The 20575-nt window shown below is 59.5% G+C and overlaps 2 protein-coding genes across 2 annotated transcripts in view; one reads left to right on the top strand and one right to left on the bottom strand.

Annotated features, from left to right (window-relative positions):
* Positions 1 to 1244, bottom strand: part of LOC128897191 (syntaxin-binding protein 4-like) — a 93420-nt gene extending 92176 nt beyond the window's left edge. The window contains exon 1 of the mRNA XM_054161260.1: positions 1068 to 1244. Coding sequence (XP_054017235.1) covers positions 1068 to 1135 — 68 coding nt within the window. The 5' untranslated portion in view covers positions 1136 to 1244. The remainder of the gene's footprint in view (positions 1 to 1067) is intronic.
* A 10835-nt stretch (positions 1245 to 12079) lies between these two features.
* The window catches only part of PPL (periplakin), a 44941-nt gene continuing 36445 nt past the window's right edge, over positions 12080 to 20575 (top strand). Inside the window, exon 1 of the mRNA XM_054180713.1 lies at positions 12080 to 12224. Within this exon, the coding sequence (XP_054036688.1) occupies positions 12163 to 12224 (62 nt within the window). The 5' untranslated portion in view covers positions 12080 to 12162. The remainder of the gene's footprint in view (positions 12225 to 20575) is intronic.

Here is a 20575-nt window from a genome sequence, read left to right as displayed (position 1 = left end):
CACCGCAGCCCCACCGCACTGCACCCACCAGTGACACCAGCCTGTGGGTGCTCCCCGAGCCGCAGCCCACGAGGCTGAGCCTGTCCTGCACTACCTCCTTCTGACCAGCGACGGATTCTGCCGTTTCTGTACCCAAAAGCAGCAGGCGAGCGTCGGTGTAGCAACTCGAACCAGCCGCCCGTGTGAAGGCAGCCGTGACCGCGGGGTGCTGCCCTCACCAACCTCCCTGCCCTCCCTGGGGTGCCCCCAGCCCCCAGCCCCTCGCTCCAATGACCTACTTCAGCAGGAGACGGTTGGTGCCCCAGCAGCGTCCATGGTCCCTGCTGGATGCAGGGTGGCTCCGGGCTCTCAGTCCCTGGGGTGGACACCCAAGCTCAGCCAGCCCAAGATAGCCTCTGGCAGAGCTCAGGGTGGCCCCAAGAGCCCCCCGCCGGCTCTGGATCCGGCCCACTGACCCCCAGTTAATCGGCTAAAGCTGCGCGCTCTGAACCCTGGCCCCGGCTGCAGACATCCTCCCGCCGGCTCCCGCTGCCCTACATAGACATCTGCAGCCAGCCAGCGCCAGCCTTCACCTCCCTTCACCTCTGCCAGGCCTGCACCCGCATGGGGGTCCCTGCTGCACGCCCTCCTGCCCCCCAGGACCAGCACGGGGTGGATGCGGTCCCTCCGGGGAGGCAGAGTTTGCTGGATGGGAGAGCCCAGCAGCGGGGCTGCACCAGGAGCAGGAGCCCCCCCAGCTGCTGGGCAAGGCTTGGGGGGGCTTCCCCAGCTGCTGCCTCAAAAATCAACCCCCTTCCCCACGCCCACCCCCACCCAGGCTGCTGCAGCTCTCACCTGTGCAGCCAGGAGTGGGTGCTGTGGGACTCCAGTGAGACGCTGCCCACCAGAGAGGGGTCACCAAAATGAACCCAAATAAAGCCTGCCAATACCCAAGGGGTCACCAAAATGGACCCCAATGAAGCCTGCCAATACCCAAGGGGTCACCAGATGCATCCCCCCCGCAAGGCTGCTCCCCAAAGGGGGGTCCAAGCCCCCTTCCCTGCACACCAGCATCCCCCCCTGCTTACCAGTAAATGAGGGAGAGCCCATCGAAGCGCTCCAGCTCTCGGCCAGGGAACTGGAGGTAGGACATCATCTGAGGCCACCCGTCCCTAGCGAGCCCTTAGGGCTGCCACCGCCGGCTCCCGCTGCCCGGGGCCATGGGCTCCGAGTGCCAGCGGCCGGCACAGCTCCCTGGCACGGCTCCCCGGCACGGCTCCTGGCCGCAGCCGGCAGCATCTAATCCCAGGCGGCAAGCATGTGATCGCCCCCCTGCCCGCTCCCCCCCGGCGCAGCCCCGCCGAGGGCTCCGCTCCTGTGCTGCTGCCGGTGCTGCCCTGTGCCTGCTCCCAGCTGGCATCGCCAAGCCCCCTGGCGCCACGCTGGGTACAGCGCAGCGAACCTCCACCGTGGGACCACCACAGCACCCAGCAGAGGTATCCCACGGCTGGTGAGTGGCCATCAGCAGGGCACACAGAGAACCGTGGAATCACAGAGTGGGTTGGAAGAGAGCTTCGAGATCACTCAGCTCCAAGCCCTGCCATGGGCAGCTCCCACCAGCACAGCTTGCTCAGGGCCTCATCCAGCCTGGCCTTCAACCCCTCCAGGCAGGAGGCAGCCACAGCCTCCCTGGGCAGCCTGTGCCAGAGTCTCCCCAGCCTCACTGCAAGGAATTTCTTCCTCCTCTCCACTCTCAGTCTCCTCTCTCCCAGCTCAAAGCCATTGGCCCTGGGCCTGGCACTCCCAGCCCTTGTCCCAAGTCCCTCCCCAGCTCTCCTGGAGCCCTTCAGGTACTGGGAGGCTTCTCTGAGGTCTCCCTGCAGCCTTCTCCTCTCCAGGCTGCACAGCCCCAGCTCTCCCAGCCTGGCCCCACAGGGGAGGTTCTGCAGCCTCTGCTCATCTCTGTGGCCTCCTCTGGCCCCTCTCCAGCAGCTCCAGGTCCTCCCTGTGCTGGGGGCCCCAGAGCTGGAGGCAGTGCTGCAGGTGGGGGCTGAGCAGAGCAGAGCAGAGGGGCAGAATCCCCTCCCTGTGCTGCTCTGGCTGCAGCTCAGCACTCAGCTGGCTCTGGGCTGCCAGGTACCACTGCTGGCTCCTGGGGACTTTGTCACCAGCTGACATCCCCAAGGCCTTCTCTGGAGCCACTGCTCACCCAGCCTGGGTTTGTGCTTCTATATTTGTCCCTCTCTCCCTGCCCAGCATGGCACCTGCTCCAATAAACCGAGTGTTTCTTTAGCAGGATGAACCCTTGAGCCCCTTGCCATGGGCTGGCAGTGGCTGTTAATGATGATTAGAGTGCAGGCACCCAGGGTGACCTGGGCAGGCTGGAGGAGAGATCTGCTGAAATTCAACAAGGGCAAGGGCAGAGTCCTGCAGCTGGGGAGGAACAACCTCATGCATCAGAACAGGTTGGGGTCTGACCTGTTGGAGAGCAGCTCTGGGGAAGAGGGCTGGGGAGTGCTGGTGGACAACAGGATGCCCAGGAGCCAGCACTGTGCACTTGCAGCCAAATAGGCCAAGGGCATCCTGGGGTGCATGAGGAAGAGTGTGGCCAGCAGGTCAAGGAAGGGTCTCCTCCCCCTCCTCTCTGCCCTAGAGAGGCCACAGCTGGGTCCTGGCTCCAGTTCTGGGCTCCCCAGCTCAAGAAGGGCAGGGAACTGCTGGAGAGGGCAGAGGAGAGGGCTACAAAGACACTGAGGGTGCTGGAGCAGCTCTGTGGTGGGGAGAGGCTGAGAGCATTGGGGCTGTTTGGTCTGGAGCAGAGCAGCTTGAGAGGGGATCAGTGCTGGGTGGGGGTCAGGAGGGTGGCACCAGGCTCCTTTCAGTGGTGCCCAGTGACAGGGCCAGAGGCAATGAGCACAAAGTGGAACATCAGAAGTTCCATCTGAGCATGAGGAGGAACTTCTTTAATTCCAGGGTGATGAAACCCTGGAGCAGACTGCCCAGAGAGGTGGTGGAGTCTCCTTCTCTGGAGACATTCCAAACCCACTTGGATGTGTTGCTGTGTGACCTCACCTAGGTGATCCTGCCTGGGCTGAGGGGTTGGGCCTGATGCTCTCCAGAGGTCCCTTCTGACCCCTACCACGCTGTGGGTGTTAACCCACCAGCAGCAGCAGCCATCTAAAGCCACTTGCCAACATCACCAACCTGCACCAAGCCCAGGCTGGAGTCACACATGCTGCTGCCCTCCTGCCCACCACTGCCAGCAGGCTCCAGCAGCTCCAGTTACAGCCTCTGGGACATGATTCTTGCATGGGGCTTTATTTCTGTTCCCATTCCAGGTTGTCTGTTCAGACCCCAGCATCAGAATGTCCCTGTTGGGAAAGCCCTGGGGCTGAGTGCTGGTGAGCAGAGGGAAATGGTTTGGAGGAGGGGGGGCCTCACCCATGTAAATGATCCTGGAGCTGTGGGCTCACAGCCAGTCCTTTTGTGCTTCCCTGTACCCAGGGGTGGGCAGACAGCAGGACAGGCAGACAGATCCCTGATTTGGGGTGATGGGAAAGACAACACAGCTGGAGTATCCCCATCACACACCACCCTGCAGCACCAGCCCAGGGCAGCCAGCACCTGGGGCTGGATGAGTCCAAAGGGTTACAAAATGCATTCACCTGTCCCCCTCCTGCAGTGCCTGGGAAAGCCACCAGGGCAGGTCCTGTGCCCACCTCTCCCCTCAGCTCCAGGTAATGCTCGGGGAGAGCACAGAATGCTTGGTACGGTGGCGTCTGGCTGGCTGCTGCTGCCCAGCCCCCAGCCAAGGAGTCCTGCAGGTGCAGGGCACGGTGGGTCTCCAGGGACTTGGTGGTGGCCAATGGCATCCTCGGCCAGGGAGATGACAGCTTGCCTGGAGATGACATTGACCTTGAGGTGACTCCTGCCTCGGTGCCAGCGATCCAGCTCCGCCGGGGTGCTCAGTGCCCCGGAGCGCTGACCTGGAGGTCAGGGTGGACACGCTGTGACACAGAGGAGGGCGGAGGCTGCTGGGCGGACCGGGGCCGGGTGGGTGCAGAGCCCTGCGGCACCCAGCAGCCACCCAGGAGGAAGTGCCGTGCCCGAGGTGACAGCCGCCGGCCGTGCCGGCCCGGTGGTACCGGAGCTGCCGGGGAGAAGGCGATTGCAGGCTGCTCCCGCGCCGCATCCTTGCCGAGTGACTGTGCAGGACGTGCTGGTGCCAAACCCCTTTTCACCTGCCCCCTCCCAGCCGGTGACAGCTCCACTGAGGAAGTAAAGACGGCGACAGCCCCGGCCACCGAGGCTTTGTCCCCACGCACTTTTAGGGGCGCAGCTCTGCTTTACACCCTGCCCTCGGCAGCGCAGCCCCAGCCAGGACCCCCAACCCCGTGGCACATTTTGGGGTCAGGGCGGTCCCCGGCTGGGCCCCTCAGTTTAGGAAGGAGGTTGACTTGCTGGAACGAGTCCAGAGAAGGGCAACAAAGTTGGTGAGGGGTTTGGAACACAGCCCTGGGAGGAGAGGCTGAGGGAGCTGGGGTTGCTTAGCCTGGAGAAGAGGAGACTCAGGGGTGACCTTATTGCTCTCTACAACTACCTGAAGGGAGGTTGTAGACAGGCAGAGGTTGGTCTCTTCTCCCAGGCAGCCAGTACCAGAACAAGAGGACACAGTCTCAGGCTGCGCCAGGGGAGGTTCAGGTTGGATGTTAGGAAGAAGTTCTATACAGAGAGTGATTGCCCATTGGAATGGGCTGCCTGGGGAGGTGGTGGAGTCGCCGTCATTGGAGGTGTTCAGGAGACTTGCTGGGGTGCTTGGTGCCGTGGGTTAGTTGTTTGGGTGGTGTTGGATTGGTTGATGGGTTGGACGCGGTGATCTTGAAGGTCTCTTCCAACCTGGTTTATTCTATGTATTCTACGGGTGACCTGGCCAAGGGGTGCGGGTGGCCCGGGCCGGTGCGGGGAGAGCCACCTGCTGCCAGGGCTGTCGCAAGGCGGGCGGGGCCGGGCGTGAGCCCCGGGCCGGGTTTGTGCCGCCGGCTGAGGACGGGCAGCAGGGTTTGCCGAAACCGCGGGGAGCGGGCGGGCGCTGGGCTGCCGCCGGGCCGCGGCCGGCTCGGGGCTGGGCCGGCCTCTCCCAGTCTCACCAGTGGGGATCGGCAGAGGTGGTGTCACCACGCTGCGGGGCAGGACAGCACCCAGGGGCACGGCAGGGCCAGCTCCTTCCTGCGCTGGTGCCAGCCGTGGTGCCCAGTGCCCTGGAGCGTCGCTTCCGCCTCCCTCCTTGCCAGGTGCTGGGAGCACGTCAGGCTGCTCTGTGGATGCTCCCCCTCTTCCCCCCCCCAGCCCCGGGGGTTCACAGTGTCCCCCTGAGGCAGGCTGGTGGTGACTCACGGGGAGCAAGGTGCTGCCTTGCCCTGTCCTCCGCCGGTTTCCGTGCTGGCGGAAGCTGAGCATTATCTCCCTCGCCCATCGGAGGCAGCTGCCCCTGGGTGCTCTCCAGCCGCATATTTATAGAGATGCAAACATTACACCCCGGAAATTCCCAGCCTTGACATCATGGGCCAGACCCTGTCGTGCAGCCTTGACATTTTTCTCCCTCTCGATGGGTTCTGGAGAGCTTATGCTAGGGCAGCCTCTGCCCCGGGACTTCCTGGCTGCAGGCGACATTCCTCTGCAGGCAGCAAAGCTCCTTTGGTATCAAAGGCTTGGGGTTCCCGGGGTGCATGGCTGGTCCCCAAGCTCCCAGCAGACCCATGCTCCTGTACTGGCGTCCAGGACTGCAGCAAAGGTGTCACACAAGAGGCAGAGGGCACACCTGTGCGTTCCCCCTGGGGGGCTGGGACCCTTCCACCCTCTCCATCCCTTCCTGAGACAGGCAGTAAGGACCAAGAGCAGCTGCAACTGCAGCAAGTGCATCGTGACCATAAAGTCCTGAAGCCACCCAGCCCTGTGTGCTGCTCAGTGTCCTCAGGGCTGGGGACACAGGACAGGGAGCTGGCAAACTGGGGGTGTCCTCCTCTATCCATCCCCTCCCGAGTTAGCTGCAGATGCCCTCACCCCTCCTTGGTGCCCACCGTGAGTGCCACCGCTCGCTGCCCCCGACTTGGCGCTCCCAGCACCCCAAAGCCACCACGCCAGTGACTACCACTGGTGACATCACAGCTCCTCTGCTCCCTGCCACACCAGGAGGATGAGGAAGAGCCAAGCTTAATTTATTCTGTGCTGCATTTCCATGCCAAATGAGTCAGAGCAGAGGCCTCACTCGGCTTTTGTTTTGCTTGGCAGCCAGCGGTGGCTTTCGCTTGGTGATGGTTCAACATTTAACTCTCTTGATGGCACTTGGGCTGGGACCAGCAGCTGCAGCAGAAACAAAACCACTTCCCTGCCCCTGCTGCCAGGGCAGGACCTTGCCCAGCTTGGGAGTGATGCACTTGTTCTGTTTGGGGAGGGACTTCTGACAAGGGCTGGGAGAGACAGGACAATGGCTTTGAGCTGGGAGAGAGGAGACTGAGACTGGAGGGGAGGAAGAAATTCTTTGCAGTGAGGGTGGGGAGACTCTGGAACAGGTTGCCCAGGGAGGCTGTGGATGCCTCCTCCCTGGAGGTGTTTCAGGCCAGGCTGCATGAAGCCTCGAGCAGCCTGGTCCAGTCGAAAGTGGCAGGGGGTCAGAACTGGGTGATCTTGAAGGTCCCTTCCAAGCCAACCCATCCCATGATTCTGTGAAACCAGCTCGAACTCATCTGCTGCACAGCAACTGGAAGCTCTCGCTGAGTTGTGCAGCCAGAGTGAGTTTTGTGGGCGGTGGTCCCTGCCCCTGGCAGGGGGCTTGGAACTAGACGAATGTGAAGGTCCCTTCCAGCCCAAACGGAGCTCAGTCCCTCAAGCCCCACGTCCCACAAGCCCCATGTAAAGCTTTCGGGGCTGCAGGACGGGGCTGGAGCAGCCAGGCTGGGGCTGGCTGCTGCTTTCACAGCAAAACCAGCCCTAAAGGGAGCCGAGGGAGGTTTCGCCCAGCGCAGGACCAGTTAGGAACGAGCAGGGCCACATTCCTGCGCACGTGGGAGCCGGCGAGAAGGAAGCGGCAGGCGGAGGTGTTTCGGTGCCCTGCTTCCCTGCGCGCCGCCGCCAGCAGCTCCTGGCCCCTCCTGACTGCCCCCAGCCCCCCGGCGCGGCGGCCGCAGGCTCGGCTGGGCTCCTCCAGCGGCGGTCAAAAAGCCCCCGCGGAAAACCGAAGAGTTTTCTTGGCCCAGCGCCTTCTGGTTTGTGTTCCACTGAGTGTCTCAACTTTTGGAAGAAACGGCCAAATTTTCGGGCCTCTACCCCTCCCCCACCCCCCCCACCCCCCCCAGCCAAAGCTAAATCCTGAAATCCTTGCCTGGGAAACATCACTCAGAAGTGTGTCCCCCCCACTCCCAGGGCCGAGCAGCCCCCATCCCAGCCCCTCTGCTGCAACAGCTCCCCAAAAGCCCCTCAGTGCTTTGTGGGGTGCGTAGGGAGGGGGTCGCTGCTGCCACGCTGCTGCTGCCTTCACCCACAGAGCCCTGATGCCTCCCCGAGCCGCGGTGGGCTTGGGTGAGGTTGGGACAGGGTGGGGTGGCCAAGCCCCTCCTGAAGCAGGACCCCTGCAGCCGGTGCCAAAGCTCCGGGCAGTGAGGTGGGCTGGGCTGGGCTGGGCTGGCGGCGATGGGGATGGTGCAGGGTGGAGCAGGGTGAGCTCGGCAGGGTGTGGGATCTGTGCCAGCAGAGGGCTTGCCAGGAAAACACGATCCCGTGGTGTAAAACGTGCTCCCCTCCCGCCGCAGCGGCGTGAGAGCTTCTTACCCAGGTTAAGTCAATACTGTCACATCGCTGCCTCTGCCGAGCTGCTCACTCCCGTGGAAGGAGCTCCTCGGGGGGTTAAAGGCTGGAGAGGAGTCATGGGAATGTGCTGGGCTCCAGCCCTGAGTGTGGGTCCCTGGAAGCAGCACTGATGGAGCTCCACATCCCCCCCCCCCGGCTCCTGGCTGCCCTGCCGGGGGGTCAAAGCCCTGTCCCCTCCCCCAGGCTCCTGGCTGGCAGGACACCCCTGCTTTTGGATACTCAAGGGGTTTCAGGGGAGCTGCTGGTACAGGGTCTGGGGACCAGCATGGGGTGCACCAGCTCTGGCAGGAGCAGGAGCTGAGAGGGCAGGCCACAGAGCAGAGACCAACTGCATCAGGAAAGGTCACTCGTGAAAGAAACAGTGCAAAAAGGCCCTCCCCCCACCCTGTCTCCTGTCTGAGCTGTGGCTCCAGCAGCCCCCAGCTGAGGGGCAAACCTCAGCACAGTGCTTTGGGCAGGCAGCAGCGAGCTGCCAGCACCCCCAAGGTCCCCAGCAGCAGGCTGTGGCTTGGTGCAGCACCTCTGATCCCGTGCCAGCGTGGAGGTGAAATACCTGGGCAGTTTACACAAGACATAGTTTTCCACTAGAGCAGAGTTTCTCTCCCTCCTCCCAGTGCTTCACCCAGCAGCTGCAGGCTTGTGGCTCTCAAGGGCACTCCACACAAAAATGAGCCATGCTGGAGATGTGGGAGATTAGGAGGATTAGGGCTGGAGAGCTGGCTCAGGAGGAGATGAAATGCAAAACCCCTCTGGTTGGGCATCTCACCCCTAAACCCCTAACCCCAGCCCTCTGCTTGCCCTCAGCACCACTTTGGGAGCGAGGAAGCTCTGGGGGTGGGCACAGCTCACGGGGTGAAGCTGGGAGAGGAGCAGCCAGGTTCCCTGAGCCACCAGGAAGGTGTTGCTGCTAGATATTGGGAGTGGATCCAAAAGCATAACACCCAGAAAGTGTTTCTAGAGCAAAGATAGATGTGCAGAACCTCACGTGGTGAAATCAAAGCAGGAGGGTTGGGTTCCTCCCTCCTCACCCCCCTGGGTTTGGGATGGGAGCCAGCAAAGGCTGCCTGAAGAGGGAGGCTGAGGGCTGTGGGTGCTGCCTGGCTGGGCACGGCTGCCTCTGCACCGTGGGGATGTTCACAGCCTCTGAACGACCCAGGGAAGGGGGAAACCCTCCTCTCCCTCTAAAGCAGGGAAAGCCTGGTCTGCAGCTTGGCCCTGGCAGGGAGGTGTGGCTGCAGCAGGGAGCGTGCCAGCCTCCTGGCACTGCCAGGCCAGCCAGCCCACAGCATTAACTGGTTCTGGGGGATCAAATGAACGGTCCTTACCCAGGAGAGCCTCACAAAACTGAAGCCATTTGGCCCCAGAATTGAAGCTGAGCTCCCTGGGCACGAAGCTGTAAGCTCCAGCTGAATGGAGTTGTTGTGGCTGGCACCTGATGAACCCCAGGAATTTGGCCCCAGCCAGTGTAGGGCCAGGGCCAGTAGCCCCAGCTCAGGCTGTTTGCAGGGCTGGTGAGGGAGAGCTGCTGCTGCCAGCCTGCTCCAGCCTCACCTCACCAGCTCCCAGCAGCATCAGCCTCATGGCACAGTTCCCACGATTCCAGCAGGACCCTGCCACCCCTGCCAGAACCCTGCCACCCCTGCCAGAACCCTGCCACCCCTGCCAGGACACAGCATGGCCAGACCAGGCTCTGGCACAGCCTGGCTCTGGCACTGGTGAGTGTGTTGAACACATCTCTGCTCACCAAAGCCTTGGAGATGCTCAGCTGGACCAGGCCATGGAACCCTGCAGTGCTGCTGCTTGGCAGGTTGAAGCCCAGCTCGCAGCGGGTCAGAGCTCCCTGGGGCCGGTGCCTGCTGACTGATTCACCACCAAGAAGCAGCTGGCAACGTTGGGGAGCATGGTCAGACCACCACCCCAGTGCCATGGAGCCTCCAGGAGCCTCCCCACCACAGGCTGGTGTGCTCAGACTCAGTAAAGAAACTGCCTCTCAGCCCCTCAAAAGCAGCCAGGAGGTCAACTCCCACCAGAGAGGATGGAGGAAGCTCTCCCACAAGCACACACACAGACACTTGCCTTGTGCTGTCACCACCAGGTCCTGCAGCCTCCCAGCACCCCGGGAAGGGAAAGCTCCATCCAGGCAGGAATGTGTCACCATCCAGAGGGCTCTGTGCCTGGAACCAGCAGTCCTGGAGCAGAGGAGATGCAGCACAGGCAGGGGATCAGGATCAATAGGTCACGGCGTGCACTGACTTGCCCCCAGAAAGGAAATCAGCAGAGGATTTGGGGCTGGTGGGGAAGCTACAATCAGGCCTTTAATCCCACATGGACACAAAATCCCGGGATAAAAAGGCCAGAGATGGTCCTAATTGCTGAGTCCTGAGTGCTTGGGGATGTGTGAGCAAAACCTCTTAAAGCTGCAGCAGGCCTGGGGGAGGCATCTCAGTGCCTTCTTGCTGCCTGCACAGCCAAACTCCCCCTGGGGACAAGGGGATTCCACTTTGCTGGGGGGATCTGCCCCAGTGCCCACGAGGGCAGTGCTGGCACCAGCTTCGGGCCACAGGGAAGGAGTCACAGCATCACAGCACCACAGGAGATTAGGGGTTGGAAGGGACCTCTGGAGATCAAGTCCAAGCCCCCTGCCAGAGCAGGAGCAGAGAATCCAGCACAGATCACACAGGAACACATCCAGATGGGGCTGGGAAGGCTCCAGAGAAGGAGACTCCACAACCTCTCTGGGCAGCCTGACCCAGGGCTCTGTGAGCCTCACAGTGCAGAAGTTCCTCCTCCTGTTGAGGTGGAACCTCCTGTGCTGCAGTCACCTGGATGGAGCCATGGTGCTCAGCACAGCAGCACTGCTAAAGACAGAAACCAGCCAGGAGATGCTGGACCACAGCAGGTGGTTGAGGGACACTGGGGGAGGAGGCAGCTGCCCCCCTTGGCTGTACCTCCAGGTCTGTGCCCATAGAACCATGGACAGGTTTGGGTTGGAGGGGACCTTTAGATCTCACCCAGTCCAATCCCCTTGGAGTCAGCAGGGACAGCTGCAACTAGAGCAGGTTGCTCACAGCCCCCAAACAACCTGACCTGGAATGGTCCCAGGCATAGAGCATCTACCACCTCTCTGGCCAAGCTGGGCCAGAGTCTCCAGAAGAGTGTGGCCCACCAGGGCAAGGGAAGTTTTCCTTCCCCTCTACACTGCCTTAGGCAGACCACATCTGGAGTCCTGGGTCCAGTTCTGGGCTCCCCAGTTCAGGAGGGACAGAGAACTGCTGGAGAGAGTCCAGGGCAGGCTGCAGAGCTGAGGGGCCTGGAGCAGCTCTGGGAGCAGCAAAGGCTGAGAGCCCTGGGGCTGAGAGCCTGCAGAAGAGCAGCCCCAGAGGGCAGCTGAGCAATGCTCAGCAAGAGCTAAAGGAGCTGTGGGGGGCAAGAGGCTGGGGCCAGGCTCTGCTGAGTGCTGCCCAGGGAAAGCACAAGGGGCAGGGGGCAGAAAGTGTCAGGCAGGAGGTTGGAGCTGAGCAGGAGGAGAAAGTTGTTTGGGGTGAGGCTGCTGGAGGCCTGGAGCAGGCTGCCCAGAGAGGTTGTGGAGTGTCCTGGGGTGGAGAGCTTCCAACCCCCCCTGAGCACTGTGCTGCTGGGCAGGGTGCTGTGGGTGCCCTGCTGGAGCAGGGCTTGGGCTGGGGGAGCTCCAGAGGTCCTTTCCCACCCCCACCCTGCTGGGATTGAGTGGTCAGTGCCTGTCTGTGCATCCCAGCAGCAAGGTGCAGTAAGCAGCACCAGGATCAGTGCTCAGATCCCATCCTCAGCTGCTGTGCTTGTCCCTGGCTGGGTGAGCTCCAGAGCTCCCTTCCACCCCCACCCTGCTGGGTTTCTGTCTCACCACCCTCGGCATTAACAATCTCTCCTTTCTCTCTAGTCTAGTTTAAAACCTTCACTCCTGGCCGTTCCTGGCCCACTGGGGGCTGAAGAACCACTCCAGCTGCTCCTCACCTATGCCCTGTTTTACCTTGCACTTTAGGGGTGGGGGGTGGGGGAGTCCGGCCCCACCTAAGCCTCTTTCAGTCAGGGTTGGAACTGGGGGCACTGGGCTCCTTCAAAGCCCCCTTGGGAGCACCGGGTGAGGATGCTGCGGGGTGGGGCGGGTTGGGCCAGGCAGGAGGCAGGCAGGGGGCAGGCAGGGGGCAGGCAGAAGGCGGTGCTGCCCGATGCCCGCCTCCCTCCCGGCTCTGCCCGGCCCCGGTGGCGGAGCAGAAGCTGCGGGCGGCGGCGGGGGAAAGCGGGAGGAGGCTGCGGGCGGCGAGCTCCGGGGCCGGGAACGCGATGCACTCGCTCTTCAGGAAACGCAACAAAGGGAAATACAGCCCCTCCGTGCAGAAAAAGAGGTGAGTGCCCGGCTCCGGCCAGCCCCGCTCCGCCCGGGCCGAGCAGCTTCGCCAGCCCGGGGCTCCCAGCGCGCAGCATCCCCGCCCGCAGCCGGGCTTTGGGGATCCTGAGCTGTGGCAACCTCCCCTGAGGTGTGGGTACCCCCCAATGTGTAGAGACTCTCCCCCGAGCTGTGGCCATCCCCCAGATGTGGGTGCCCCTTGAAGTGTGGGAACCTCCCCCGAGGTATGGGTGCTCCTCCAAAGTGTGGGTACCCCCCAGATGTGGGCACCCCTCGAGCTGTGGGAATCTCTCCCGAGGTGTGGGCACCCCCCGAGGTGTGGGGACACCCCAAGCTGGGTCCACCTCTCTGGTGCCCGGCAAAGGCAGCGCTTTCCTCCGGCCCCTTGGCAGTGATGGCAGCCGTGGGGAGCAAGTTCCTTCGCTTCCCAGGCTGCGCTGGGTTCGGCTTTAAGGGCACAAGAAGTTTGCTTGTCCTCAGCCTTCCTCCACCTGCTCCACCAGGAGCAAGTCTTCTCCTCCTCCTCGGCTCTTTCTGGTGGGGTGGGGACACTTCGCAGTCGTAGTGGTGCTAAAGGGAGCAGCAAGTTGAGAGCTCCCCGTGAAGGTCGCCGTGAAAAGGGAAAAGGAGGTGAAAATCCCCCCCACACCCCCCCGGCAAGGCTTGGCCCCTCTCTGGGCCGGGCTGCATTGCTGCAGGGGGGGTAGGGGGGCTGCAGAGCGGGTAGCCCCCAGCCCCTGCTTTTCCGAAGGGGTGTAATGGTGGGATCCACGCAGCACGTCCCGGAGGAGCTGCAGGAGCTCTGGAGCACGACGAGTGGGATGCGGGGGGTGCGGGGGAAGGGGGCCGGGGCGTGCAGAGGCAAGCCCATGGCTTGCTGGTCCCTCTCCATCCCTTTCCAGAGCCACCTTGGCTGGTGGGCTCGCAGCAGCCGCTCGGCTCTCAAAGCCTTGGGAAGGCAGCTGGGGAGCCGGCGCAGGGACGGCAGTGCCTTTGGGCACCCAGGAAAGGAGCAGTTACCCCGAGGCGCTGCTGCCTTCTGAAGCGGGGAGCCCCTCGCTGCTCGCTGCCCGTGGGTGCGGTGCGGGGAAGGGGTGTTTCCCAAGAGGGCAGGGTGCTGCCCGGGCACCGTGGGTGCTCAGCTTTGGCATCTGCTGAGCTGCCTCCATTCAGGCTGAGGCTCCAGCTGCAGCCCTGGGGACAGGCACCTCCGGCAGACCCAGCTGGCTCAGCAGGGCTGCCCAGGCTCCCGCTCCCAAAGCCTGGGGCACGCTCTGCTGCTAGCTCCTGCCCTGGGCAGGGCTGGCAGGAAGGAGACAGGGTGGCACAGAGCCCTCTGAGGCTCAGGACGCACCCCCAGTGATGCCCCCAGCGTTCGTGCGGTGTGAAATGCTGGTGGCATTTCTGATCTTCGGGGGTGTCACTGGAGGGCTTGGAGATGAGAACCACCACAGCTGGGGCAACATCCTGGCATGCTGAGCAGCACGGGGATGCTGGGAGGCAGGGGGAGAGAGACCTCTCTGTGATGGATCCCCACCCTGGGGTCCGCAGTGTTGCGCTGGGGGGGGCCGAGCCCCGAGCTGGGTACCCCGCGCTGGGTACCCTACGCTGCCGTCCCCCGCCGGACAGCCGATGGGGCTGGGGACGACGGTCCTGGCTCCGCCGCCCTGCCCGCCAGCCCTGCCCGCTCTGGGCAGGTGCCAAAGCACCTCTGAAGGCTGAAATCTTGAGGGTTTTTTTCCGGCTGACTTGGTGGCAGCTGAGGAAGCAGCTCAGGGCTGTGGCCTTGGGCCACCCTCCCTCCCCGCACCCCAGCTGGCCGCGCACCTCGGGGAGGGCTGCGCTCATTAGCCCCAATTTGTTAATTCCTGCGTTGGAGTTTACAAACATCTGGGAATCCAGGGAACACTCCCACCGTGGGGAAGCAGCCCCGGCATCGAGACGGGGAAGCCGGTGCCGGACCGGTTGAGCAACTTGGTGGAGGAGTGTTGCGAGAGGGCAAGGAGCTGCTGCCGCCCCGGCCCGGCTCCGGGCGCTGCCGGGCTCCCAGCCGGCGCCCGCCCAGTTCTGCCGCTGCAAAAGCAGAGCCAGGCTGTGAGCATCCACCGGCCGCCCCCGCCGCCCGCTGGGACCGGGGTTTCGACACTGGGAACAGCCCGGCCCCGTCCTGCCCTCCGCTGGGGCTGCACCTCAGACGCTGCTGGTGACCGAGCCTCCAGAGCACGGTGGGCACAGGGCAAGGGCAGCCTGGCAGCTGGGCAAGGGCACTGGAGCGTTTCCTGCAGGCAGAGAGGAGCTGGGGCCAGGAGCTCAGCTGATCCAGGTCGGGGGTGCCCAGGGATCGTCGAACTTTTGCTTTGGTTGGAAAAGATCTCTGAGCTCCTCCAGTCCAACCGTCCTCTAACTCGACCAATGCTGGGGCTAAGCCATGGCCCTCAGCACCACAGCTCTGCCTCTTTTAAGCCCCACCAGGGATGGGGATTCAGCCACCTCCCTGGGCAGCGTTTGAGAACCTTTTCAGTGAAGAAGTTTCTTCTAATGTCCAACCTAATCCTCCCTGGGTGTAACTTGAGGCCATTTCCTCTCATCACTTGCTACGAGGGAGAAGAGCTCAACCCCCAGCTGGCTCCAGCCTCCTTTCAGGGAGCTGCAGAGAGCAAGGAGGTCTCCCTCAGCCTTCTCTTCTCCAGGCTCAACACCCCCAGCTCCCTCAGCTGCTCCTCCCCAGCCCCCTTCTCCAGACCCTTCCCCAGCTTTGCTGCCAAAGCAGCATCCTACAGCAGTTTACAGCACAGTGAGGAGCTGCTGAGTCCTGGTGGCTTCCTCAGCCCCTCTGTGATGGAGGCATCTTGATGAGCAGCACCAGAGGCTCAAGATCACTGTGAGTCTGTGCAGCTCAAGGCAGGTGCTGGTGTCCTTATCCCCCGAGATGCAGACAGCCAGCCTTCCCCAGCCCCAGGCCGGCCCTTCAGCCTCCCACTCACAGCACCTCGGAGCATCAGGGCTCTGAGCAGCTCCTTTGCCTCTGCCCAAGCTGCTTGCAGCCTGCCCAGGGGCTGAGAACTCAGGGTGGGCAGGGAGGTGTTTCCTTGCTCTGTTTCTGTTGCTGTGCCAGGGACTAGGAAGGAGCCATTTGGGCAACTGCCTCCAGCTCTTGAGGCTGGCTGGCCCCACGCTCACCTGCTTTGAGGGCAATGGCAGGGAAAGAGCAGGAGTGACATCAGATCCTGCAAAGCCACCTTGGTGCTGGGTGCTCTGACCTGCTGATGCTGAGCTGCACCAGCTCTGTGCCACTGCTTGGCTGGAGGAAAACCAGGGCAATGCTCTGTGCCAAGCAGCCTGGACCACATCCACCTCCCAGCACCATGCACAGCACCAGCAGGTTCTTCACTTGAGTGTGCAGGGGATGCTCCCCAGCAGCTCCCGTGGGCTTGGTTTGGTGATGCAGAAATGAGCAGGACCAGGGTCTGAGCCTTTCCCTAGGAACATCTGGCCTGAAATTGTGCCAGGGGAAGGTTAGGTTGGAGAGGAGGAAAAAGAGTGGTCAGGGCCTGGCAGAGGCTGCCCAGGGAGGTGGTGGAGTCCCCATGCCTGGAGGGGTTGCAGACCCCTGTGGCCATGGCACTTGGGGGCAGGGTTTGGTGGCCATGGTGGGGTTGGGTTGGTGTTGGACTGGATGAGCTTGGAGGCTTTTTCCAACCCCAACAATTCCATGATTCTCTGATCTGCTGCAGTTCTGACCTGGGCTTGTGGTCTCCAGACCACCATCTGACTCTAGGCATGTCAGCTGTAGGGCATCAGGGGAGTGTGGATGATGATGATGATGATGATGATGCTTTTGCCTCATGCATTGGGTTGCCCTTCTTGCTCACCCCATCCCAGCAGTGCAAGGCCCTGGGGGTTGAACTGGATGATCTGTAAAGGTTCCTTCCAACCCAAAGCAGTCTGTGGGGATTCAGCTGGAGCTGGCCATGACTGTTAGCACATCCCTGAACCCCAGCATGGGGTGGGAAGGGACCTCTGGAGGCCATCCAGTCCAACCCCCCCCTGCTAAAGCAGGGTACCCACAGCAGCTTGGCCAGCATGGAAGGAAACCATCACCCTCCTTCCCTCTTACCTTCACCAAGCACTTGCCAGGCTCAGAAAGCAGGAGGCTGGTTTCTCTTTTAGCCAGTCCAGGCTTGGGAGGTAGAAAACACCTCAGCCTTGAGAACTGGCTGCTGAAGGACATCCTCCTGCCAGCAGGAAAGGTAAAGTTCCTTGAGAAGCCCTCCTGAAAGCATCTGTCCAGGAGGACTCCCAGCCCTGGAGCCCCTTGTCCCCAGCTAAGAGGGGGTTCAGGCGCCAGGAGGGTGACACATTCCTAGAGGCTGTTTGGTAGGGCTGGAGCCAGCAAGAAGGAGCAGCCAGAGGTGAGTCAGGGCAGCTGCTCTGTACTTATGGTGCAGGAAGCCTCACATTGCCTGCCCTGCTCCTGCTGCCACCTCATGCACAGCACAGTTGTGCAGCAGGGAATCACTTCAGCTGGCACAGCCCTTTCAGCTCCTCCAGTCTAACCCTTCCCTAACTCAGCCCAGGCTGGGGCTGAGCCATGGCCCTCAGCACCACAGCTCTGCCTCTGGGAAACACCTCCAGGGCTGGGGATTCAGCCACCCCCCTGGGCAGCCTGGGACAGGGCTTGAGAAGACTTTCAATGAAGAAGTTTCTTCTCATGTCCAACCTAAAGATCCCTTGGGGCAGCTTGAGGCCATTTCCTCTTGTCCTATCACTCAGTAGAAGAGACCAATCCCTTCCTGGCTCCAACTTCCTTGCAGGGAGTTGTAGAGAGCAATGAGGTCTCCCTTCAGCCTCCTTTTCAGGGGGGACAATGAAGAGAAGTGAAGCAAGCTGGATCTTCCAGTGAGGGTGGGGAGACACTGCCCAGAGAGGCTGTGGCTGCCTCCTCCCTAGAGGTGTTCAGGGCCAGGCTGGATGAGGCCTTGAGCAAGCTGGGGCTGGTGGGAGGTGTCCCTGCCCATGGCAGGGGCTTGGAGCTGGATGATCTTGAAGGTCCCTTCCAAGCCAAACCATTTGCTGATTCTGTGACTCAGCACAGCAGCTCTGCTGTCCAGCTACACCCTGCCATGGGGAGCCTGACAGGATGCTGCTCCCCAGTTTGCAGCCAGATCTTGATCTCTCCCAAACCTGAATTCCTGCAGCCCAGCCCTAACTCCTCTGCTCTGCCACAGTTTCACTCCTGTGGCATGAGAAGCAGCACAAGGGAATGGGGCAGCTGCAGCTGGGGGAGTTTTAAGGTCATTTAAGGGCTCTGCTGTGATCTTCCAGAGGGTTCTTTTGGTTTTAGTCCCTGTTAAAGTCCAGTCCCCAGCAGCAGTGCTCAGCAGGGTGTGTTTGATATGGAATCTGTGTAACTGGGAATTAAACGGAGATGGAATTGAGAGCAGCTTATCAGTAGTTAGAGGGGCAAGAGGCTGGGGCCAGGCTCTGCTCAGCAGTGCCCAGGGCCAGCACAAGGGGCAAGGGGCAGCAAGTGGCAGGCAGGAGGTTGGAGCTGAGCAGGAGGAGAAAGTTGTTTGGGGTGAGGCTGCTGGAGGCCTGGAGCAGGCTGCCCAGAGAGGTTGTGGAGTGTCCTGGTGTGGAGAGCTTCCAACCCTTCCTGGGCACTGTGCTGCTGGGCAAGCTGCTGTGGGTGCCCTGCTGGAGTAGGGGCTTCAACTGGGTGAGCTCCAGAGGTCCTTTCCCACCCCCACCCCACTGGGAATTGAGTGGTCAGTGCCTGTCTGTGCATCCCAGCAGCCAGATGCAGTAAGCAGCACCAGGATCAGTGCTCAGATCCCATCCTCAGCTGCTGTGCTTGTCCCTGCCCAGGTGGGGAAGCTCCTGGCATGGGCAGGCTTCCCAGCAGGAGAGCAGAGTCTGCCCAGCACTGAGCTGGGGGAAGGAGCAGGACAGAGCCCTTCCCATTAACTCTCCCAGCAAGGCTCTGATTCATGCTACAAGCTCCCAGCAGAAGCCTTCCCAGGGCCTGCACTCAGCTGAACCAGTCAGAGCTCCAGGAGTATTCATTTGAGCATCCTCCCTTGGGAGCATTAGTGAACTAACCTCCTTCTGAGGGGGGTGGGGGGGAAAACAAGACAGAGAATTCAAAGCAGCCCAAGATGTTCCCTAACACCTGCCAGCAAGTGGCCTGCCAGGGGGGGTGAAGCTACAGGCACCAGGGGGGTGCCAGCCTTGGGGAAGCCTGCTCCTAAAGGTGCTTCCTATCCCTGGGGGTGCAGCACGATGGGCAGGGAGAAAAAAAACAGGAACAGAGGAAAAAAGAAAGTGCAGTTTTTAGCAGCACAGTTGCCCCAGCACAATAACTCTCACCAGCTTTGTGTGCTGAGGAGCACAGAACCCTATGAAAAAAACCCAAACCCTAAGGAAAAAACAAAACCAAAACCCTAAGGAAAAAAAACCCAAAAACCCTAAGAAAAAAACCCAAAACCCTAAGAAAAAAAAACCAAAAGCCTAAGAAAGAAACCAAAACCCTAAGAAAAAAAGCCCAAAACCCAAAGAAAAAAACCCAAAAGCCTAAGGAAAAAAAAAAACCAAAACCCAAAGAATAAAACCAAAACTCTAAGAAAAAACCCCAAAAGCCTAAGGAAAAAAAACCCCCAAAACTCTAAGAAAAAAAAAACAAAACCCAAAGAAAAACCCCAAAACCCTAAGAAAAAAAACAAAACCCTGAGGAAAAAAACCAAAACCCTAAGGAAAAAAACCCAAAACCCTAAGGAAAAAAACCAAACCCAAAGAAGTAAACAAAAAACCCAAAGTAAACAAAAACCTAAAGTAAACAAAAACCAAACAAAAATTCAAAGTAAACCAAAAACCAAAGTAAACAAAAAATTGAAGTAAACAAAAAATCGAAGTAAACAAAGTAAACAAAAACAATTGAAGTAAACAAAAATTCAAAGTAAACAAAAAATCAAAGTAAAAAAAATCAAAGTAAACAAAAAAAATCAAACTAAATAATCCAAGTAAACAAAAAAATCCAAGTAATGAAAAAAATTCAAAGTAAAGAAAAAAAATTGAAGTTAAAAAAAGCAAACAAAAAAATCAAGTAAAGAAAAAATTAAAGTAAAGAAAAAATCAAAGTAAACAAAAAAATCAAAGAAAAATCAAAGGAAACAAAAAAACAAAGGAAACGAAAAAATCAAAGAAAAATCAAAGGAAACAAAAAAATCAAAGGAAACAAAAAAATCAAAGAAAAATCAAAGGAAATAAAAAAATCAAAGGAAACAAAAAACTCAGAGAAAAAAATCCAAGTAAACCAAAAAATCAAAGTCAAGGAAAAAATTCAAAGTAAACTAAAAAAAAAATAAAAGAAAAAATCAAAGTAAAGAAAAAATTCAAAGTAAAGGAAAAAATCAAAGAAAACAAAAAATCAAAGACAACAAAAAATCAAAGACAACAAAAAAAATTCGAAGTAAACTGAAAAAAAAAATGAAAGAACAAAATCAAAGTAAACAAAAAGCCAAAGAAAATAAAAAATCAAAAGTAAACAAAAAAAATTCAAATTGAACCAAAAAAATCAAAGTAAACCCCCCCCAAAAAAATCAAAGGAAACAAAAAAAAATCAAAGGAAACAAAAAATCAAAGTGAAAAACCTCCCAAACCCTAACAGGAGATCCTCAAATCTGAGTATCAAATATCCCCAAGCCCTAAGAACAACCCCCCCCAGCGTCACAGGTAAATCCCCACAGCCTAAGGCAAATACACTTCTAAGTAAAATGAAAACCACCCAAATCTAAGTAAAGAATCCCCAAACCCTAAGGCCAAAGACCCAAATCTAAGCAGGAGACCCAAAGCCTAAGAGAGAAAAAAAAACCACCACTGAGTCCAAGTGATGAAACCTCCAAACCCGCCTCAGACTCTAAGCTTAAGCCCCAAATCGGCTTGGCTGTGAGGAAGAAGTTGTTGCCCAGCAGGGTGGTGAGAGCCTGGCACAGGCTGCCCAGGGAGGTGGTGGAAGCCTCCTGCCTGGAGGTGTTTGCAGCCAGGCTGGAGGTGGCTGTGAGCAACCTGCTGCGGTGTGAGGTGTCCCTGGCCATGGCAGGGGGTTGGGGCTGGCTGAGCCTTGAGCTCCCCTCCAGCCCTGCCAGCTCTGTGAGTCTGTGTGGTGCAGGACAGCGTCGAAGGCTTTGCTCAGCTCCAGGTCTGTGATGTCAGCTGCTCCACCTCCATCTGCTCATGCTGTGACCTTGTCATAGGAGGCCACCAGGTTTGTCAGGATGGGGGAGGAGCAGCAGTGTGGCAGGCTGGTACAGATCCCGCTGCCCTTCTGTGCCTCTCCCCAGTGCCCCCAAG

Source organism: Dryobates pubescens, chromosome 4, assembly GCF_014839835.1.
Source record: "Dryobates pubescens isolate bDryPub1 chromosome 4, bDryPub1.pri, whole genome shotgun sequence".
NCBI lineage: Eukaryota > Metazoa > Chordata > Aves > Piciformes > Picidae > Dryobates > Dryobates pubescens.
Note: the sequence above shows the minus strand (reverse complement) of the source record. Positions and strands in the feature narration are given on the sequence as shown.